This window comes from Oryx dammah, unplaced genomic scaffold (genome assembly GCF_014754425.2).
Source record: "Oryx dammah isolate SB20612 unplaced genomic scaffold, SCBI_Odam_1.1 HiC_scaffold_21, whole genome shotgun sequence".
NCBI classification, from domain to species: Eukaryota; Metazoa; Chordata; class Mammalia; order Artiodactyla; family Bovidae; genus Oryx; species Oryx dammah.
The window spans coordinates 36,599,949-36,620,147 of record NW_024070205.1 but is presented as its reverse complement, the minus strand read 5'-3'; the positions used below and the strand labels follow the sequence as shown (position 1 = coordinate 36,620,147).

The 20,199-nt window shown below is 42.2% G+C and overlaps 1 protein-coding gene across 1 annotated transcript in view; it reads right to left on the bottom strand.

Moving 5' to 3' along the window:
• SLC25A33 (solute carrier family 25 member 33) overlaps positions 1-20,199 on the bottom strand; it is a 30,870-nt gene that overhangs the window by 4,438 nt on the left and 6,233 nt on the right. Inside the window, exons 2-5 of the mRNA XM_040263366.1 lie at positions 10,552-10,731; positions 5,481-5,558; positions 3,392-3,492; positions 839-905 (exon numbers count right to left, since the gene is read on the bottom strand). Coding sequence (XP_040119300.1) covers positions 839-905; positions 3,392-3,492; positions 5,481-5,558; positions 10,552-10,731 — 426 coding nt within the window. The remainder of the gene's footprint in view (positions 1-838; positions 906-3,391; positions 3,493-5,480; positions 5,559-10,551; positions 10,732-20,199) is intronic.

The window sequence follows — 20,199 nt, the reverse complement described above, 5'->3', positions numbered from 1 at the left end:
GTAACTTTTAAAAACACTGATAATTGTGTTTCAATAATTGGTTTTCATTGCTTTTAAAAATGTCATTCTAGGGCTTTCCAGGTGGTACAGGAGTTAAGAATTTGCCTGCCAATGCAGCGGACATGGGTTCCATCCCTGGTCCACAAAGATTCCACTTGCAACTAAGGGGCAACTAAGCCTTCGAGCCACAACTATTGAGTCTATGTGCCTAGAGCCCATGCTCCGCAACAAGGGGAGCCGCTATAATGAGACGTCCAAGCACCCCTGCTCAGTGCAACTAGAGAAAGCCCACTTACAGCAATGAAGACCCAGTGCAAAAAAGAGAGAAGAAGAATCATTCCAAAAAGTACCTGTAGGCTTCACTAGAGACTGCCAAAGGAGGCCAGAGCATAAGAGATGTTAAGAATCCCTGGCTACAGTTTTGGGGGAGAAATCCAGGATATTCAAGGGCCTTGCGAGACTAAAATGCCCCTTCTGAGGCTTTGGGCGCTGCTGTTCTGGCACCTTCCCACAAGAGAGGCCATTTAGAGCACAGTTCACAGCACTCCACCTGGGGGCGGGGTCTCCCAGGACTACCCCTGGGATCAGGGGCCACACCTGAATGAACTCCTGACATCCCCTTGTGTGTTATTTCTGCTGGCCTTTGTCTCCCCCCTGAGGCTTGGCAGTATAAACCTCAACACAAGAGAAGTTTCTACATATGCTTATATGCAGATAGAACAAAGATAAGGATGGTTAAGGATGCTACAGGTCTCACTCTATAACTGGAACTGGCGGAAGAAAAAAAACCCCTAAGAATTCAAGTCTTACATTAGGGAAGTAACAAGTAAAAACTTACTTCCGTTCTAGCTGCATCCGGGTTTTAACCATCCATATAGGGTTCATTAAGGAATTCGTGACAAAAGCTGGAAGAAAAAAAACAAAACAAAAACAAATAGAAAATGTTATCACTGAACAGATCTAATGCTTATTAAAACCATGTCTTCCATATGATAAACCTTGAAATCAGGCTTTCAATGGCTTAATAATAAAAATGGTAAGAAGCAGTTCCATTTCCACACAACAGATGGAAAATATAGTCCCCGAAAATGTAACATCTATTGGTAATGTGCTGAACTAAAGTAAATCTCAATTTTCTTGAGCCCTGTCCATGGACAGAGGATCCTGCCTGGAGAGTCACAACTGAAACACAAAGAGGAGGACACAACTGAGCAACTGAGGATGACTACCAGTCCTTCCAGACTCTAGTTGGTGCTGTTGGTATTCCTGTTAATGTGATTCCTATGGTGGTAAATATGAAACTATTCTAAAACTCAATTGAAAGCATCAGGTTCAGAAATAATTTGTTTTAAAGAAACGATCTAATGTGAAAGAATATCTTATATTTAACTTAAAATAGAAGAAACTAAATCTCCATTTACCTGAATCCAAACTTAGACATTTTGATATCTGATTGATCATTTTAGGAAATCGACATTTTAAGACTGGTCTGCCTATAGGAACCATCTTTAAGTCTTCTCCATCTTAATGTTGTTAATCACTCTGCTGCTGCTGCTGCTGCTAAGTCGTTTCAGTCATGTCCGACTCTTTGCGACCCCATGGACTACAGCCTACCAGGCTCCTCTGCCCATGGAAGTTTCCAGGCAAGCGTACTGGAGTGGGTTGCCATTGTTTTCTCCATCAACCAAAAAAGCAGCAGTATCGTGTATCACTGACCTGACACACAGCAAGTCCTCTGGAATATGTCATCCCTTCCACAGTCTAAATAAATTGATTAGATAATATGATTGGTGCTGTTGGTATTCCTGTTAATGTGATTCCTATGGTGGTAAATATGAAACTACTCTAAAACTCAATTGAAAGCATCAGGTCCAGAAATAATTTGTTTTATATTAGATTTATAGATTTATTATATATAGATCTATATTTTAGATTAGATAATTAGATAATATGATAAATTGATTAGATAATATGACCCTAGACATGTTCCAGTTGTGTCCGACTCTTTTCAACCCTATGGACCCTGTCAGGCTCCTCTGTCCATGGGATTCTCTGGGCAAGGATACTGGAGTGGGTTGCCATACCCTTCTCCAGGGCATCTTCCCGGCCCAGAAATCAAACCTGCATCTCTTACATCTACCTGTACTGGCAAGCAGGTTCTTAACCACTAGTGCCATGTGGGAAGACCCACACAGATAGTCCACAGATCAACAGGACCTACTGTATAGCATGGGAAACGATACTCAGTATCTTGTAATAGACCATAAGAAACTGAATCACTCTGCTGTATACTTGAAACTAACACAACTTTGTAAATCAACTACACTTGCATTACAAAAAAAGAAAAAAAAAGAATGCTACCAGGAAGGAGGGGCAAAACCAATTACAGCAACATTAACTCCTTGAAACAGCAAACTGAGGATTATTTAAAAAACAAAATTTTCCTTCAGGTCCATTTTATTTACCAAGGGTTTCTCTAAGTTAATTTGTCAAAAGTTGCAAAACCGGTGCACAGCTTTTAGTTTATGGCTAACTCACTATTGGCTGGGGCAGTGAGGCCCCACACTCCATCCCTTTGACCTCCCTGCCAGCTCTATATCCTGTAAACACCTTTCTTGTGAAGCATCTTTGCTAATGTCATTTTCCATTTGGGATCCAAAAATTATCTGTAACTATTCAGATGGATTCCTAGTAATTTTATTTGGAGGAACAGGAACAAAATGGATATATACAATTTAGAGGTCAGCAGAGGGTGGAAATTTTTCATAAAACATCAATTTAATTCTCTAAAATACCTATCTATTTAAACAGACATAAAATTTATATTGAAAATGGCATGGCCTTCTCGCAGCAATCTACAACTGACATATTTCTGCCAAGAATTTCCTGGGAGAAAAATCCTGTTGTGAATTTTCTATGGTAGGTGGGATGATTCCCTCAAAAAAGAACAGAAACGACACCTGATCTATCACCAACCCTGCTGAACAAACCCCACTACAAGCCCTAAGCCCTCATCAGAGAATCCAGCTGCTAAGGACAACTGTACACAGGGTATGCTAGACACCTGGGAAGTCACAGAAAAAGCAGCTCAAAGTTTAGAAAATAATGTGATAGAAAGACATGAAAACACATTAATATTCCTTTAAAAGACACATTACACTAACCAACAGCATGCATGAGAACATGTCAATCTTAAGGGAGAATAAATGGAAGCAAGTTACAAGCTGTTCTCAAATACTCAGATTTTATCAATTCTAACATAAAGTTTCAGAAAAATGAGTTCAGGTGCAAAACAAACAGAGAGCTAATTTTTAACCCCTGGAAAGAGACTTTCTGGCACAATGCACGCTTTAGGGAGCTGAGACATTCAGCACTCACTGGTGTAACACACCTGCAGAACCAGCTGAGAATATGTGCACGATGTTGCTGTTTGGCACGAAGACACCATTGAACTGCTCTTTGGCTTTGGAGTAGCAGGCGAAGTACACAGCCCTGTCAGAGCAAAGAGAGAACACGGTCAGGACATCTTGGGACACTGGCTCCATGCAACCTCTTGACAAATTCAGGAATATGGGGAAGAGGTTAATAGGTAATCATAAGCTTAACCTCATCTGGGCTCACACCAAAACCTGCTGCAGGCGCCTTGGGGAAGCTCCCTTCTTGTCCCTCCAGAAAGTGTGATGATGGAAGTGTCCTAAATAACTGAGGAAGACGAGGTTTTGATAGTATACATATGAAGTCCATTTACATTCTTCATTCTGGATAAATGCCAATCCTCTTAAGCACCAACATATACTGTAACTGTTAAATTTATAATACATTTCCAACGTGTATCACATGATGTGTCCTGCCTTACACCACAAGGAGTGTGTCACATATAATTTGGACTTTTTTCCTGATGACTCAGGACCACAAAGGAACATGTAGGCTGGCACATGTTTCCATAAAAGGCTCCCTCCACTGATGCACTCCCTACCCCAGAACAGGACCACCGGAGGGGTGGCACCCCCTCCCACCCCGCCCCAGCTCTCCAGTCTCCTCTGCCTGTCTCCTTTCCCCTGTCTGTCTCCTCTCAGATCGGGGCTGAGGAGCAGAGCCTGCTTGTGGCTTTCCCTGCTCTTCACTAGCAATGCCAGGGAAAATGGCATTCTTTTTTTCCAGTTGGCCAATGAATCAATTACAGAATGTATTTTTCAACCTAGGATGCTGACTACTTATCATGATTGGGTTATAAAACTGTCTTTTTTTTTTTCTACGTCCCAACTGTTCTAAATGGGTGTGGTAGCCAAGACTCTATATCAGACTGATCGGCGTTACCAAGTTAAGCACTGTCCACGAGTAGAATGATTCCGTGTTCTTCATCAACTACATATATGCAGCATGTCTGTGTTCTCTTAATAATACGTGCCCCATATAATCTCACAGGCTAGTACTTCCTGTATTTTCAATAGATTACACACACACAAGCTACGGAACTTCTAAAGGAACAAAAGGGTTTAATAAGAATCTGCATATTTATGATATCCTCAGGAAATCTGTGTATAAACTGGAGCACTGACCTGTAAGAATTCAAGAAGCTTTTAGTCTTCACTTCATATAAAATGACATTCTCATTTTTGTTATAAAGATTATCCTTAAAGTCTATTGTATATATCAATTCATATAATTGTCCTAGCAGTCACACCCAACTCCCCTTTCCGGAAGGCAACTTCTAGAAGCAGTTTCTTACCTACTTTTCAGAGATACACTGCCCCCACCCCTCCACACGCAGAAACATTCATTCCCTTTCATATCCACATATGTGTATCCTCTGCATCAGTTCTGCCCAACAGAACTTCCTGTGGAACTGGAAATGCTCTACGCCTATGGTCCTGCAGGCAGGACCCACTAGCCACATGTGAATGTTAAGTACCTGAAATGTGGCTGGTGAGACCAAGGAACTGAATTTTTAATTTTAATTAATTCAAGTAGCCCCATGTAACCAGTGGCTATTGTACTGGGACAGTGCAGCTTGATGTATTCAAATAAACTTTAAAGAAATTAAACCTTGTAACAAAAATGGGGATTTTAAAAAATACATAAAGTAAAACCTAGAAGCCTTTAAAATTCCTTCAGATGAGTGCTTCCAAATGCAAATTTTGATGTGGGTCTGAGATCCTGTCATATAAATCAGCTCTTCGGTGATGCCACTGCTCCTGACCACACACCACACTTAGGAGGAGCAAACAGAGAAAGTTCTAGGTGATAGGAGCAGAATAATTTTCAACTTAAGAATACAACAACCAACAGCCTCTTTCTAACACACACACACATTGAAAGACATACCAAGAGTTAACACTATTTCTATACATCAGATGCATTTAGGATTCTTACACAGAAAAAGAAACTAGTCATCTAGCAGTACTGCCCCTCTGGTTAAGAAAGGACTTGGTATATTACATACTGTATGTTGTGGGCTAGCTGAAAGGTTCAATGCTTACCTTGATGGTGCAACTCCAACCAAATTTGGACCCAAGCCTCTAAAAAGTGACTTTGGTCCCTCCTTCTCCAAGATTGACCTGAATAATAAGAAAAGGTATATCTTTAAAATCCTTAGGCAAGGGCTATGCAAAATGATAAGGGGTCAATCTTCACATTAGCTCCTTGAATAAAGAACAGAATGTTTACAACCCCCCTGAGGTCTTATCTGATTATATTACAATACAGAATCAGAACACTGAAGAATACTGCCTTCATTACTACAGTGAAAAAACATGCTTCAAAAGCTCTCTTGTCCACACAGGAGTAATGTTCAAGGTTTGCACAACATATGGGCACTCTTGTAAGGCAAAAAGAGCACCTGACAGGTATCACAGAATCTTTTCCTTACTAGCTGGTATCAAGTCCAAGCCTTGTAAGTGACTCCAAGGTGCACTCTTGTCTGCAAGGCCCAGACTCACTCTCTGGTCACGCTGAGGGTCACTAACTCTCTGCTCACCACACTAGACACCACTAAAGTACAATGCACATTTCTTTCTTCATGGCATCTGGGGAAGGTCAAAGCAGTGTGTTTCAAATGAAACCTGGCCACACAATGGAGTATCATTTGGTAATAAAAAGGAGAAGACTCTTGAGAGTCCCTTGGACAGCAAAGAGATGAAATCAGTCAATCCTAAAGGAAATCAACCCTGAATATTCATTGGAAGGACTGATGCTGAAGCTCCAATACTTTGGCCACCTGATATGAAGAGCTGACTCATTGGAAAAGACCCTGATGCTGGGAAAGGTTGAGGGTAGGAGGAGAAGGGGTTGACAGAGGATGAGATGGTTGTGGCATCATCGACTCAATGGACATGAGTTTGAGTAAACTCTGGGAGGCAGTGAAGGGCAGGGAAGCCTGGCATGCTGCAGTCCATGGGGTTGCAAAGAGCTGGACACGACTGATCGACTGAACAGCAACAAAAAGGAAGTACTGATGACTCACACAAGGATGAAGCTTCAAAAAACATTAGGTTATGTAAAAGCAGACACAAAAGGCCTTATGTTGTATGATTTCATTTAGATGAAATAATCAGGAGACAAGCCTATCGATAGAATAGTGGTTGGTTGTCTAGGGCTGTGGGTCTGGGGATGGGGTGTGACTACAAACAGTGAGGGGATTCTTGTAGTGGGAAGGAAAATGTTCTAAAATCAAACTGTTGTCAAGGTTGCACAAAACTGTGAACATATTAAAACAGGTGAACTGTGTGCATTTAGTGGGCAATCGTATGGTACGTGAATTACATCTTAAGTGCATTTTGAAAAAAATTTTAATTGAATTTATTTATTTGGCCACACCATTTGGCATGTGGGATGCTAGTTATCGATCAAGGATCAAACTGGTGCCTGCTGCAGTGGAAACACTGGACTGCCAGGGAAGTACTCTGAATTACTATCTTACTAAAGGAGTTAAACCAAGAAACCCAGAGACTCATTGAAGAAGTTCTAAAAGATGAAAGAAATATTGGCAGTAACAGTTTTCATGTTTTTGCTCTTGTGCTAAATCAATCGCTTAACAAAAGATAAACGATATAACTGGAATACAGACTGTGAATTAGTTATACCAATATTAAATTTCCTAAATTTGAAAACCGAACATTTTCAGATGGTTCAGGGAAAAAAAAAAAAAAAAGTATGTATATAGAGCAAAAACAAATAAACAAATGTGGCAAAATGCTAAACACAAGAGACCTGAGGTAGAGTATAAGCAAGGTATGTGCCCTGTTCCTGTCACTTTTAAGTTGGAAATCATTTCACAACAAAAAACTTAAAAATGAAAAAGCTATACGTCATAGGTCATAAAAATACTGAACTCATCCTAACACTCTAAAGGAACTACATGTTTTACTGCATTTTCACACTGGCCAGAACCAAGCCACTTGGTCCTTAACAGAGACATCAGAATTTGGTGTTTTCAACTTTAAATTCTTTACTGTTAACTCTTTCTCAAAACAGGATTCAGCTTAAAAAAAAAAAAAAAATGCTCTCTGGGAAAAAAAAACTTCTCTCAAAATAACCACACCTTGAAGTGACCTACATCTCATAGTATAGTATGTGAAAGCTTTCAAATGGTCAATACATTTAGAATTTCTTCAAGTTTAGGCTCTGTCTGTGGTCCCCACAACTGTTCACTGTACCGCCAGCCCTAGGAGACACTTAAACACAATTAAGGGCGTCTCTGGCTCCAGGAAGCTGGGAGCCACGCATCTATAAGGCAGTGAGGAACTGGTGTCCTCAAGTGACTCAGGCCTTTTAAGAGCTGCAAAAAGGCTGTCTCCATAGTGACACACATTAACAGTGGGCAAAAAGTCAAATCTGTTATATAATTCAAACTTCCAACCTATCTGGATGTTTACAAAACTTTTCTGGAACAATCAAGTGCCTACTATAAATGGTACTCCTCAGCTTCAAAATAAAGCATGTTTAGGGCCCAGACTAAGTTTCCCACAGTCCTATAAGCTTTCATTTAGGAAAGAAATGCAGAAGGAAACTAGGGTCTTGTCTGCAGTGTTTTGTTCTCTTCCCTCTTTTAGATCAGGCTATGTATACCACAGATCAAGTTCCAAGACAAAGTTCTGAGCTGAAGCCATCAGCTTTTAAAATAAAAACTACCTCACTAACATATTACTTTTCACATTAAAAAGGTACTTAAAAAAGCCCTGAAATAGTTTAAAGAACAAGAGTTTTGATTGGAACAATTTTTTTTAAAGATTATGTCCTAAGACTTTTTAAGGCAGACACTTGAATAAACTGATTATGACCCTTTGGAAAATTTAATAGAGAGAGCCTAACTGTGTTAACATCTTGTCTTCAAATAACTATATTCAAAATATAAAGGTAATCAGTGCTCCAATGGAGAATACCTTTTCTCTAATAAATTAACCTGAGACATAAGCATACACTGATTTGTATTTTGAAAAATAAAATTCCTGTAAACAAATTCTGTTGTCTGTTAAGTCTTTAAGTGTAGCACTTCCTGGAAGAATAAGATTAAAAATAAGCAGCTTAGTTTTAAATGAACAACCATCTGACTATAGGCCACCAGGCTCCTCTGTCCATGGAATTCTCCAGCAAAGAATACTGGAGTGGGTTGCCATTCCCTTCTCCAGGGGATCCTCCCAACCCAGGGATCGAACCTGGGTCTTCTACACTGCAGGCGGATTCTTCATTGTCTAAGCCACCAGGGAAACCGCCTGATAAACCCAATAGCTTCTAATTGTGAGCAGATGACCCTGGTGGGCTTTGTGGGACAGAGAAAAGGCCTGGATCCCTGCTCTCAGTTCACCACTTCCTAGAAAAAGAGCCTGCTCAGTAGCTCTAGCCTAGGGGTGATTAGTGGAAGAATCAGAAAGCACAGTCCAGTAATCCAGGCGGGTGAGGGTGATGGGGAACAAAAAAGCAGTCATCTTCTATTAAACTATCCTAAATGATTTACACTGGTACACTGGTGTGGGCGCTGTTCATGTGTTTTAAAAGATGGAGAGGTTGTTTGTTTTTTTTTTTGGGGTTTACATTTTAGTAGAAGATGTGTCCTAACACACTTGAACTAGAGAAACATTCCCATTTACCTAAGGGGTTTGGCCCCAGTGACACCCTTGTCTTCCGGGTAAGAGGTCCCCAGTTACAGTAAATAAATAAATCTACCAGTCATGCGAGATTGGCAAGTATGTAAGAGGAAGTTCACCTTGGATGTTAGCAAAGCTGGCAAATAACCTCTGTTTCACTATGTCCAAAGCCCTTCAAGTTCCTCAGAAGCAAGGCATCACTGGAAACAATGCTAGTGACTAGACGAACGGGGACGGGTGTCTTCAGAGCCGGTCTCTCTCCTTACTGACAGCAAAGCGCGCCTCCCATCTCAGTGCCCCACCTTTCCTGGCCTGCCTCTGACCTTCTGCATTTTGTGACTCCACAATCCTCAGCATTCAATTAAAAAAAAAAGATTTGCCACGAGTCTTGGCTATCAGCGACCTCTTTCTCTAGTTGGGACCTTGCCCTCAGCAGCTGGTGCTGTTGCCCAATTTGGCCCGAGCTTGGATGTACCCTGGTACATGTGTTTGGTGTGGGTGCCTGAATTACCCAGAAGTTGGCTTTACAAACAAAACATACCTAAAAATAAATTAAGCACTTTCAAATCCATTCTACCTTATCTAAACTGTAACTGAACTCTGCTCCAAATTCAAAGTGTTGTCGTTAAGAAGACAGAGAATCTCCATTTTATTGCATCTTCTTCTAACGCTTCCCCACTAAACATCCACACTGGTACACGGCTGTGTCTCTCTTGAACCCGCGTTCTCCCAAACATCAGCTTTAGAGCTCTGAGTGACGCACGGAGTCACAGTCAGTCATCATTGTAAAGTTCTCCTTTAAAAGCACAGGGTCCCCAAGCTAAAATGCAGACATTGCCAAGTGCTCTTCTGAATTTCTGATTTTGCCTTAAGCCAAATTCAACTTAAGAATATTTGGCAACTTGGTAAGCAAATGAAATATTTTAATACAGTAAAAACAGATAAACTAGGTGGGTAGGCTAGGTATGAAACAAAAATTATAAAGATCAGCTTATTAAACATATATTGTCGTTTTCCTATAAATGTAAAATTATTTTCAAATAAAAAGTAAAAAATTACAACATTTTGTTTCCATATTACTTCCTCTTAAAATATTCACAACACTTCTCTTGTGCAATTTAAAAATTCATTCTACAAGCCTCAGAGCTTCTCACTAGCACTCAAAAGACTTGGGGCAAGAGCAACACTCTGATGTAACAATTTAAACATGGATTGTTTTGAGTTTGCTTTGTTAGGTTTACTTTAACTGGCCCTGGATGGTGATCATTTGCCGGGAGCCCTGAGGCCAAGAGAGCAAAGTCAGAGCTAAAGACATTGGTATAGATACCTAGTTCTTAAATTTGGTCACAGCCTCTACAAACAGAATATCCCATCCGATGGGCTGGATAAACATTCTGTGTTGACATTGCAGGGGACGGGTGGAGGGGAGGTGCGGGTGGTATGAGGCCAGAACCGGGACTGAACTTACTTCAGAACCTGTAAGAGTCCAGGCGTCACTGACGTTTGTCTCACCACCCCAGCTCCGCTGATGGTCCCCAGATGAACCTGAGGATAATAGACTGTCCGAAGAGCTAATCTTGAAGACTGCAACCTTGTCTTAATGACTTCTAGTGGACAAGTGAAAATAGCACCAACCGTGCCCCCACACCTGTAAGAAAGGAAATCACAACAGGCTCAGAAACACTATACTGAGCTGTGTATACATGAAATGGGAAATGGAATTTTTCTCTATTAAAAAAAGAAAAAAAAAGGTACCTATGTTCATTTCATAATTAGAGCATACCAACAGGGTGGGGCAAACGGAGAGAGCAGCATGGAAACATTAATACACTAACATATGTAAAACAGACAGCCAGTGGGAATTTGCTGTATGACTCAGGGACTGCAAACCAGGGCTCTGTGACAACCGAGAGGGGTGGGATGGAAAAAGGGGAGACATATGTATACGTATGGCTGATTCATGTTGATGTATGGCAGAAACCAACACAATACAGTAATTATCCTTCAATTAAAAATAAAGAAAGAAAAAAAACTGGTTGAAATCCCAGTAGCTAAAAAGATAACCACCGCTAACATGTTAGTACATCCTTCAGGGCTTTTCATTACTGGCTTTTTAACCTCACATCTTTTTCTTCTTATCTAGATATTATGAACGTCTTTCCATGTCAATATATATACACCTACATCACCATCATTTGCAATGGTTGCATCCTATTCCTATCTATCAATGTATAATATTAGATGTTCACGTCATTTCCAATTTCACTCTCATGCTGCAATGAATATTCTAGAAAACGTATCTTTTCACAGTGAAATAAAAATTATTCAGGTAGGGCTACTATTTTGAAAATCAGTGTTTATTACAAGTCAGATTTTTATTAAAATCTGACTAATTTGGACTCCACTGAAAATCAAACTAAAGCTTACCTTTTAATAATGAAGTCTGTGTGTTTCACTCAGAACTAATCAGTTCATCCTCCAGAATTTCATTAGATGCACTGGCTCTGTGGGTCAGAGTTCCCTTAATGATCCTTCACAATTGGTTCATATAAAAATATTACCTGAACTTAAAATTTAAACATTTTCACCTATTTATCCTAATATACAGTATCTCAAGGCTGTGTATTGTCACCCTGCTTATTTAACTCATATGCAAAGTACATCATGTGAAATGCCAGGCTGGGTGAATCACAAGTTGGAATCAAGACTGATGAGAGAAATATCAACAACCTCAGATATGCAGATGATACTGCTCTAATGGCAGAAAGTGAAAAGGAACTAAGGGCCTCTTGATGAAAGTGAAAGAGGAGAGTGAAAAAGCTGGCTTAAAACTCAAAATTCTGAAAACTAAGAGCATGGCATCTGGTCCCATCACTTCATGGCAAATAGAAGGGGGAAAAGTGGAAACAGTGGCAGACTTTATTTTCTTGGGCTCCAAAATCACTGCAGGGTGACTGCAGCCATGAAATTAAGACACTTGCTCCTTGGAAGAGAGCTATGATGAACCTAGACAGCATATTAAAAAGCAGAGACTTTACTTTACCAACAAAGGTCCATCTAGTCAAAGCTATGGTTTTTCCAGTTGTTGTGTGTGGATGTGAGGGTTGGACCATAAAGAAGGCTGAGAGCAGAATTGATGCTTTTGAACTGTGGTGTTGGAGAAGACTCTTGAGAGTCCCTTGAATAGCAGGGAGATCCAACTAGTCAACCCTAAAGGAAATCAACCCTAAGTATTCATTGGAAGGACTGATGCTGAAGCTCCAATACTTTGGCCACCTGATGTGAAGAGCCGACTCACTGGAAAAGACGCTGATGCTGGGAAAGATTGAGGGCAGGAGGAGCAGGAGGTGATAGAGGATGAGATGGTTGGATGGCATCACTGACTCCATGGACATGAGTTTCAGCAAACTCCGGGAAACAGTGAAGGACAAGGAGGCCTGGCGTGCTCTAGTCCATGGAGTCGCAGAGTCAGACACGACTTAGCAACTGAACAACAATCATGAAATAGCTATTTCTGTCTTTTCTTAAACAATAATATCCATGAAACTGCATGTCTGGTGGGCTGGTTCTAGATAACAACGTCCCAGTACCACCTGAAGCCATTCCTAGACCACCAGTCACAAAGGTTCTTCTCTTTGGAGAAGATCAGAACACTGACGATCAGAACCTGCATCGTATTCATCTTTGTATCCCTGGCATTAAGATTCACAGGTTCACAAACAATATGTGTTCGTCAGAAGAGGAATTACTAAACTGCCCTATAAGGGAGCTAAATGTTCGAAAATAGCACTTACTGTCTACCTTCTATCACATGCTGGAAGGCAGGAGCTGTGTACTGTATGTTCTTGCCCTTGGTTAGAGCACAGTACTGGCCAAACAGGCGGTTCAATAAAAATGAAACAGCAGAAGCATCTATGATTGGGAAAAACAACAAAAAAGAGGAGGGACAGGCCTTGGCAAACACAGAATCTGAAAGTGAGCTTCCTGACTCAATGCAGGTGTTAAAAAATCTGGAAGTGAACCCAGCCCCTCAGCCCCCAGGACAGGCCCTGAGGTAAGGGGTGAAGTCAAGTTCCCAGGAAGCATTTTAAAACCAGGAGCCTATAGTTACATATAGCAAGTAAAATCCTGATAACCACGAGCAACATAGATGCTATCAACTTAAATTGCACTGCTGCCACTGATGAATGATTATTTTATGACAAGAATTCAACCCTCCAACAATCCTAGTAAGGTAGGATTGCTTGGCTTCAATTTACCACAAAAAACGTGAATGTCAGAAAAAAAAGAATGACATACAGACTAGGGAAGCAGGGAGGAGAGGAACATAGCCATTTGGAACTATGTAGGTTAGTTCAGTTCAGTTCAGTCGCTCAGTCGTGACTGACTCTTTGCGACCCCAAGAACTGCAGCACGCCAGGCCTCCCTGTCCATCACCAACTCCCGGAGTTCACTCAGACTCACGTCCATCGAGTCCGTGATGCCATCCAGCCATCTCATCCTCAGTCATCCCCTTCTCCTCCTGCCCCCAATCCCTCCCAGCATCAGAGTCTTTTCCAATGAGTCAACTCTTTGCATGAGGTGGCCAAAGTACTGGAGCTTCAGCTTCAGCATCATTCCTTCCAAAGAAATCCCAGGGTTGATCTCCTTCAGAATGGACTGGTTGGATCTCCTTTGTAGTCCAAGGGACTCTCAAGAGTCTTCTCCAACACCACAGTTCAAAAGCATCAATTCTTCGGCGCTCAGCCTTCTTCACAGTCCAACCCTCACATCCATACATGACCACAGGAAAAACCATAGCCTTGACTAGACGGACTTTAGTCGGCAAAGTAATGTCTCTGCTTTTGAATATACTATCTAGGTTGGTCATAACTTTTCTTCCAAGGAGTAAGTGTCTTTTAATTTCATGGCTGCAGTCACCATCTGCAGTGATTTTGGAGCCCCCCAAAATAAAGTCTGACACTGTTTCCACTGCTTCCTCATCTATTTCCCATGAAGTGATGGGACCGGATGCCATGATCTTCGTTTTCTGAATGTTAAGTTTTAAGCCAACTTTTTCACTCTCCTCTTTCACTTTCATCAAGAGGCTTTTTAGTTCCTCTTCACTTTCTGCCATAAGGGTGGTGTCATCGGCATATCTGAGGTTACTGATATTTCTCCCGGCAATCTTGATTCCAGTTTATGTTTCTTCCAGTCCAGCGTTTCTCATGATGTACTCTGCATATAAGTTAAATAAGCAGGGTGACAATATACAGCCTTGACGTACTCCTTTTCCTATTTGGAACCAGTCTGTTGTTCCATGTCCAGTTCTAACTGTTGCTTCCTGACCTGCATACAGATTTCTCAAGAGGCAGGTTAGCTGGTCTGGTATTCCCATCTCTTTCAGAATTTCCCACAGTTTATTGCAATCCACACAGTCAAAGGCTATGGCATAGTCAATTAAAGCAGAAATAGATGTGTCAGAAGAAATGGAGTAGCCATCATGGTCAAAAAAAGAGTCCGAAATGCAGTACTTGGATGCAATCTCAAAAACGACAGAATGATCTCTGTTCGTCTCCAAGGCAAACCATTCAATATCACAGTTATCCAAGTCTATGCCCCCACCAGTAATGCTGAAGAAGCTGAAGTTGAACGGTTTTATGAAGGCCTACAAGACCTTTTAGAACTAACACCCAAAAAAGATGTCCTTTTCATTATAGGGTACTGGAATGCAAAAGTAGGAAGTCAAGAAACACCTGGAGTAACAGGCAAACTTGGCCTTGGAATGCGGAATGAAGCAGGGCAAAGACTAACAGAGTTTTGCCAAGAAAATGCACTGCTCAGAGCAAACACCCTCTTCCAACAACACAAGAGAAGACTCTACACATGGACATCACCAGATGGTCAACACCGAAATCAGATTGATTATATTCTATACAGCCAAAGATGGAGAAGCTGTATACAGTCAACAAAAACAAGCCCAGGAGCTGACTGTGGCTCAGATCATGAACTCCTTATTGCCAAATTCAGACTTAAATTGAAGAAAGTAGGGAAAACCGCTAGACCATTCAGGTATGACCTAAATCAAATCCCTTATGATTATACAGTGGAAGTGAGAAATAGACTTAAGGGCCTAGATCTGATAGATAAGAGTGCCTGATGTAGGTAAACCTGCCTTTAAATCATGATGGTAATACCACCCTAAACTGAGCTTTCACTGCCAAGTGCCTGGATTCAATCCCTGGTTGGGGAACTAAGCTCTCACAAACTGTGGCAAAAAAACAAATGTAACAAAACAAACAACAGAGCTGTCTCTTTACCCAGTGTTCGCTGAACTATGGCCAAAACCCACTGAACACAAAGCAACCTAGAGGATATCTCAACCAGAACAGGAAGGGAGGATGGCAGGAAGGACTTGACCTGTGCATGGGACAACTATCATGTAAGCTCCCGATTTTGCAGGGTGGTACCATCCTGACCTCACAGGGAACCTGGGTCTCGATGAGGTTTATATACTTTCTCAAAGCCACAAGTGCCTAAGTGTCTCAACTGAAAACCAAATCCAGACCCTTTGTCTGCAGAGCCTGTGCTTCCCTCTATACTAAGGTATCCTCTCTGGGAATATTACAGAAGGACAGGTATTTATATATAGTTTGTTAAAAGCTAGTTCACACTATTTGCAATTCACAGTTAAGATGGTAAACTGTCAATTAAGACAACTAGGACTTATAACTTTAATGTGTCTTTCAGTATGAAGAAAAAATCCTGAGCACAGTTGAATGTTGGTTGATACAACGTGCTCCGAGCACAAAAACATATCTAAAGAAAATGGGATATAATAAATAGCATTTTAAAAAGGGAAAAACAAAACAAAAACAAAAAACCCTTCCAAACCTGTATTGATTCACATAAAATAAATTGCTCTTAATCTATTACAATAAAAACTAGGTGATGATTCCATGTCGTTGAAAAAAAAGAAAAAAACCCAGAGCTTGCGGTAAATTCTTGCATCAGAAAGTCAACAAGTTCCAATAAGACACTGGTCAAACACCTCTGCCTTGTCCCCAGGTCAGCCGTGTTTCTTACCTCAGCCAACTGTCGTCTACACGGAAGCCACCGGTCAGAGGATGGCCTGCAGAAGTGCTAAGCAAACACCTGCTGACAGCGAGCTGGTCACCTCCTGGGTGGGGGTGGCAGGCCACACTCGCTCTACAGCCACCGTTCTGTATGTTACACACCCATGTGCCCAGGGCAGAGGGCCGGGTGGTGAAAAGACCCCAGGCTCCTCCAGGGGCAAACAGAGGGTCTCCATGTGCCTCTTCTACAAGAGGGGTGATACCGCCCGCCCCACGGCATCCCAGGAAACATACATAGTGCTGGGAAAGCACTGCAAACCGTAAAGTGAGTGCGGCAAGAAGTAACTGCTCAGTAGCTAAGCCCCTTCTCATCTACCAGGAAACACCTAAATGAAAAATACCCAAAGGATATTTAATTAGAAGACAAAGGTTCTAACATTACACTAAATTGTCCAAAAGAAGATTCTTCCTGAAATTTAAGATATTCCATAGCAGAATTTTAAAAGCTAATCTTTCCGGGACTTCCCTGGTGATCCAATGGTTAAGAATCTGCCTTGCAATGCAGGGGGCATGGTCAGGGAACTAAGATTCCCACATGCCTCAGGGCGACTAAAAACTCAAGTTCTGAAACTACTGCGTGCCGCAAAAAAAAAAAAAAGTTAATATTTTGGTTCAATTGCTTTTTCTTTCTTTATGAACCAAACACACAGGACATTCACCATCTGAGGAAGACTAGACAAAAGAAATCAAAATACTGACTTCTCTGAGATCGGCTTTCCAAATTCTCTAGATATATAATGAGGTTGGGTCCAAAGCACCTAAGAGTACAACAAATTATATTCTTTGTAGAAAAAAAAGGCCCTGTCAATTCTCAATGCTTCAGTGCAAAGACCTTCCAAGTTAGCCCAGCTCCTCACCATGATCAAGTATCCGGGATGAAGCCCCATCGACAGCGACTCTGCCGAAGGTATTAATATTAACCGAGCTTTTCAGGAATCTCCAGTCAGAAAGGGTGGAGACATCAGCTCTGTCTGCCAGTCCTCCCCAGCCCTTGCCAGTACTTCTTTTCAGCTGTTCTCCACCGAATCCTGCCTCTCCTGCCTTTCAGTTTTTCAAATTTCGTCCCCTAGAACTTCAATCTCAAATCTGATTCACAACTTGCCTCTGCCACTGCCAGCTAGACTGAGGGGACCTGGTCTGCTCTTTCACCTTTTCCCCATTCCCATCCTTTTAGGGCTCTCTGGGCACAGGTCTAGGTCTAGTTGTGGGTCCACCTGGCTACGTGTTACGTGTATACGTATTGGTGGCCTCTTCAAATGTCATGAGTCAGTGTAAATGGTGTGCAGGCCTCCTCGGGGCGCTGCTCAATTCCCCCAAGAGCCCTGTCACTGAGAAGCCCTGTATTCAGACCCCCAGCAGTCCACCCCCCATCTCCTTTTGGCCTGAGAACCTTGCTGGCAGCACTAGGTGTGTCTCCCCCTCCTCTGGTCCTCATTCCTTGACATTAAGGCAACAGGGCCCACTAGCGTCCTTCCATGCCCACCACGAGGCAACAAGACTGACACTCAGTAGGAAGTCACCCTTAGCCCTCTCCGAGCATGCCGCACCGGTCCCTTCTCAGCCTGCTGGCTCTGGCTGATAAGGCAGCAGCCTTCCCCCTGCAGGACGCCTCTGGACACAGAACAAGGTATCCACATCTCAGCCTCACAAGGGGCTGGTGACAGGGATGGGAACAGTGACGGGCACAGCCTCTCTCAACACTCCACAGGCCACAACGCTGACAACTATAATCTATAGCCTTTCTGCTCTGCATATGCAGCCTCGGATGCAGTGGTCGATGGCTGTCCTCCTTCTAAGTTTCAGAGTAGGTTCAGCTGAGGGCCCGGGTATCTGATGCTCAGACAGCAGGGAAAGTCACACTGGATCTGGAGTTTCATGGTGACACCGTGCTAGCCCTACACAGTTAGGCAACTGACTAATTCTGATCGGACACCTGTATTTTAGGCCACTAACCTCCACAGTGGGAGAATGCTCTAAAAGGCACGTACAAAGATCCACGGCATATAGAAAGAAAGTATTACAGTCAAAAATAAAATTTCATTGTATTTAGAATCACCATTTAACTTCTATTTCCTGTATATGTTTTATAACAGGTATAGAATTAATAGGTTAATATAAATATACATAGGGATATGCACAAACATTTTAATCACAGGCTTGGGTGATCAGTCTGAAGACCACTCTTCTAGACCAGTGGTCTCAGCCAGGATGCTGCTGCCCTGGCTCCAGTGACATCCTGCAATGCCTGGAGACACTTTTGGTTGCCAAAATTGGGGGAGGGGTTACTAGCACCTAGGAGCTGGAGGCCAGGGACGCTGCTAACATTCTACAATGCACGGGACAAGCCTGACCTCTAAACAGCTGTTTGGCCAAGCTTGAGAAACCCGGCTCCAGATCGGTAAAATGGACAGTGTATGTATTTGAAGGCGGTATAACCAATGCAGAGTACTGTCCCCAGCATCCATTCCTGCTTTCTCTGTCCCAAACTTCTTAAGTCATACAGTTTGGACAGGCGTCCCTGGTGGCTCAGCTGTAAAGAACCAACCTGGCAATGCAGGAGACCCAGCAGGAGACAGGGGTTAGATCTCTGGGTCGGGAAGATCCCCTGGGGAAGGAAATGGCAACCCACTCCAGTATTCTTGCCTGGAAAATGCCACGGACAGCTCATGGGGTCACAAAGAGTCGGACACGACTTACCCACTAAACAACAAATAGTTTGAATGAGATTAAACCCATTTCTAGTTTAGTCCTACAGAGAAGGCAATGGCACCCCACTCCAGTACTCTTGCCTGGAAAATCCCATGGACGGAGGAGCCTGGTAGGCTGCAGTTCATGGGGTCGCTAAGAGTCGGACATGACTGAGCGACTTCACTTTCATGCATTGGAGAAGGAAATGGCAACCCACTCCAGTGTTCTTGCCTGGAGAATCCTAGGGATCGAGCCTGATGGGCTGCTGTCTATGGGGTTGCACAGAGTTGGACACGACTGAAGTGACTTAACAGCAGCAGCAGTTTAGTCCTAACTCACTTAATCAACATAAAGCTATGTCATCTGTTCAGAGATGGCACATGATTCAGCCTAAGATAAGTGGCATAATTCCCTGGGGAGCAATACCGCTTTAGAGCTGGATGCACGTCCAAGTTGGTCCAGTCAGAGTTAAGCTCAAGGCTTGTTCAGTGGAGGAGAACAAGCTGAGAGGTGCTGGAAGCCATTCTGTGTTCATGCAGGGACCAACCTTGGAATCAAGCAGATATTTCTGGAAAGCAGAGCAGTCATCAAGGGGTCCCACAGTGACACTGTTGAGCTATTTAGGTAAGCCCTCCCTGAAGCCTGTGCCCGCTCTAAAATTTGGGTATACATGCCAATAATCAAGGCAGCTGTAAGTGAATTTGATTTACTACTTATAACTGAAAGTCTCCCAAATGAGCCTAGTCAATTTAAAAAAAAATTATACCCAAGCTTCTCAAGAAAGTACTTAAAGGGATTAACTATTATCAGTAATTTTCTAAAACACATAGAGGACTTGTGTTTCCAGTGGACTATGTTTCTAATGGCTATGAGGAAATTCCCTGGATGTTAATTTAATTTCATTCCTAAAATCCTGCTCTAGTCACAGATGCCAAAGCCAGAGACCATTGGACTATTCCATACCCAATACCCAATACCTCTGGGATATTCTATTCAGTGAAACCATCCCAAGGGCTTGAATAGGGCAACAGAAAGGCCATGAATAGCAGTTAAATCATACATGTCTCAGAGTAGCAACAAGAGGTTCTCTGAAATCTATCTGCCTGATTTTCTAAAACAAAACAAAACTTACGACCTGTATTTTTCTGTACCTTTTTCTTCTTTTACTACTTGTCCTTCCCCTCACCCTCATTCTCTACCTTTCATTCTTCCTGTTCAGAACTGAAGTCTGTTTATTACATAAAGAAGTATTTAACTGTTTATCTTTACCCATGTAGGCCTTGCTTGTTATTCTTCTAAAGGCTGTGGATTAG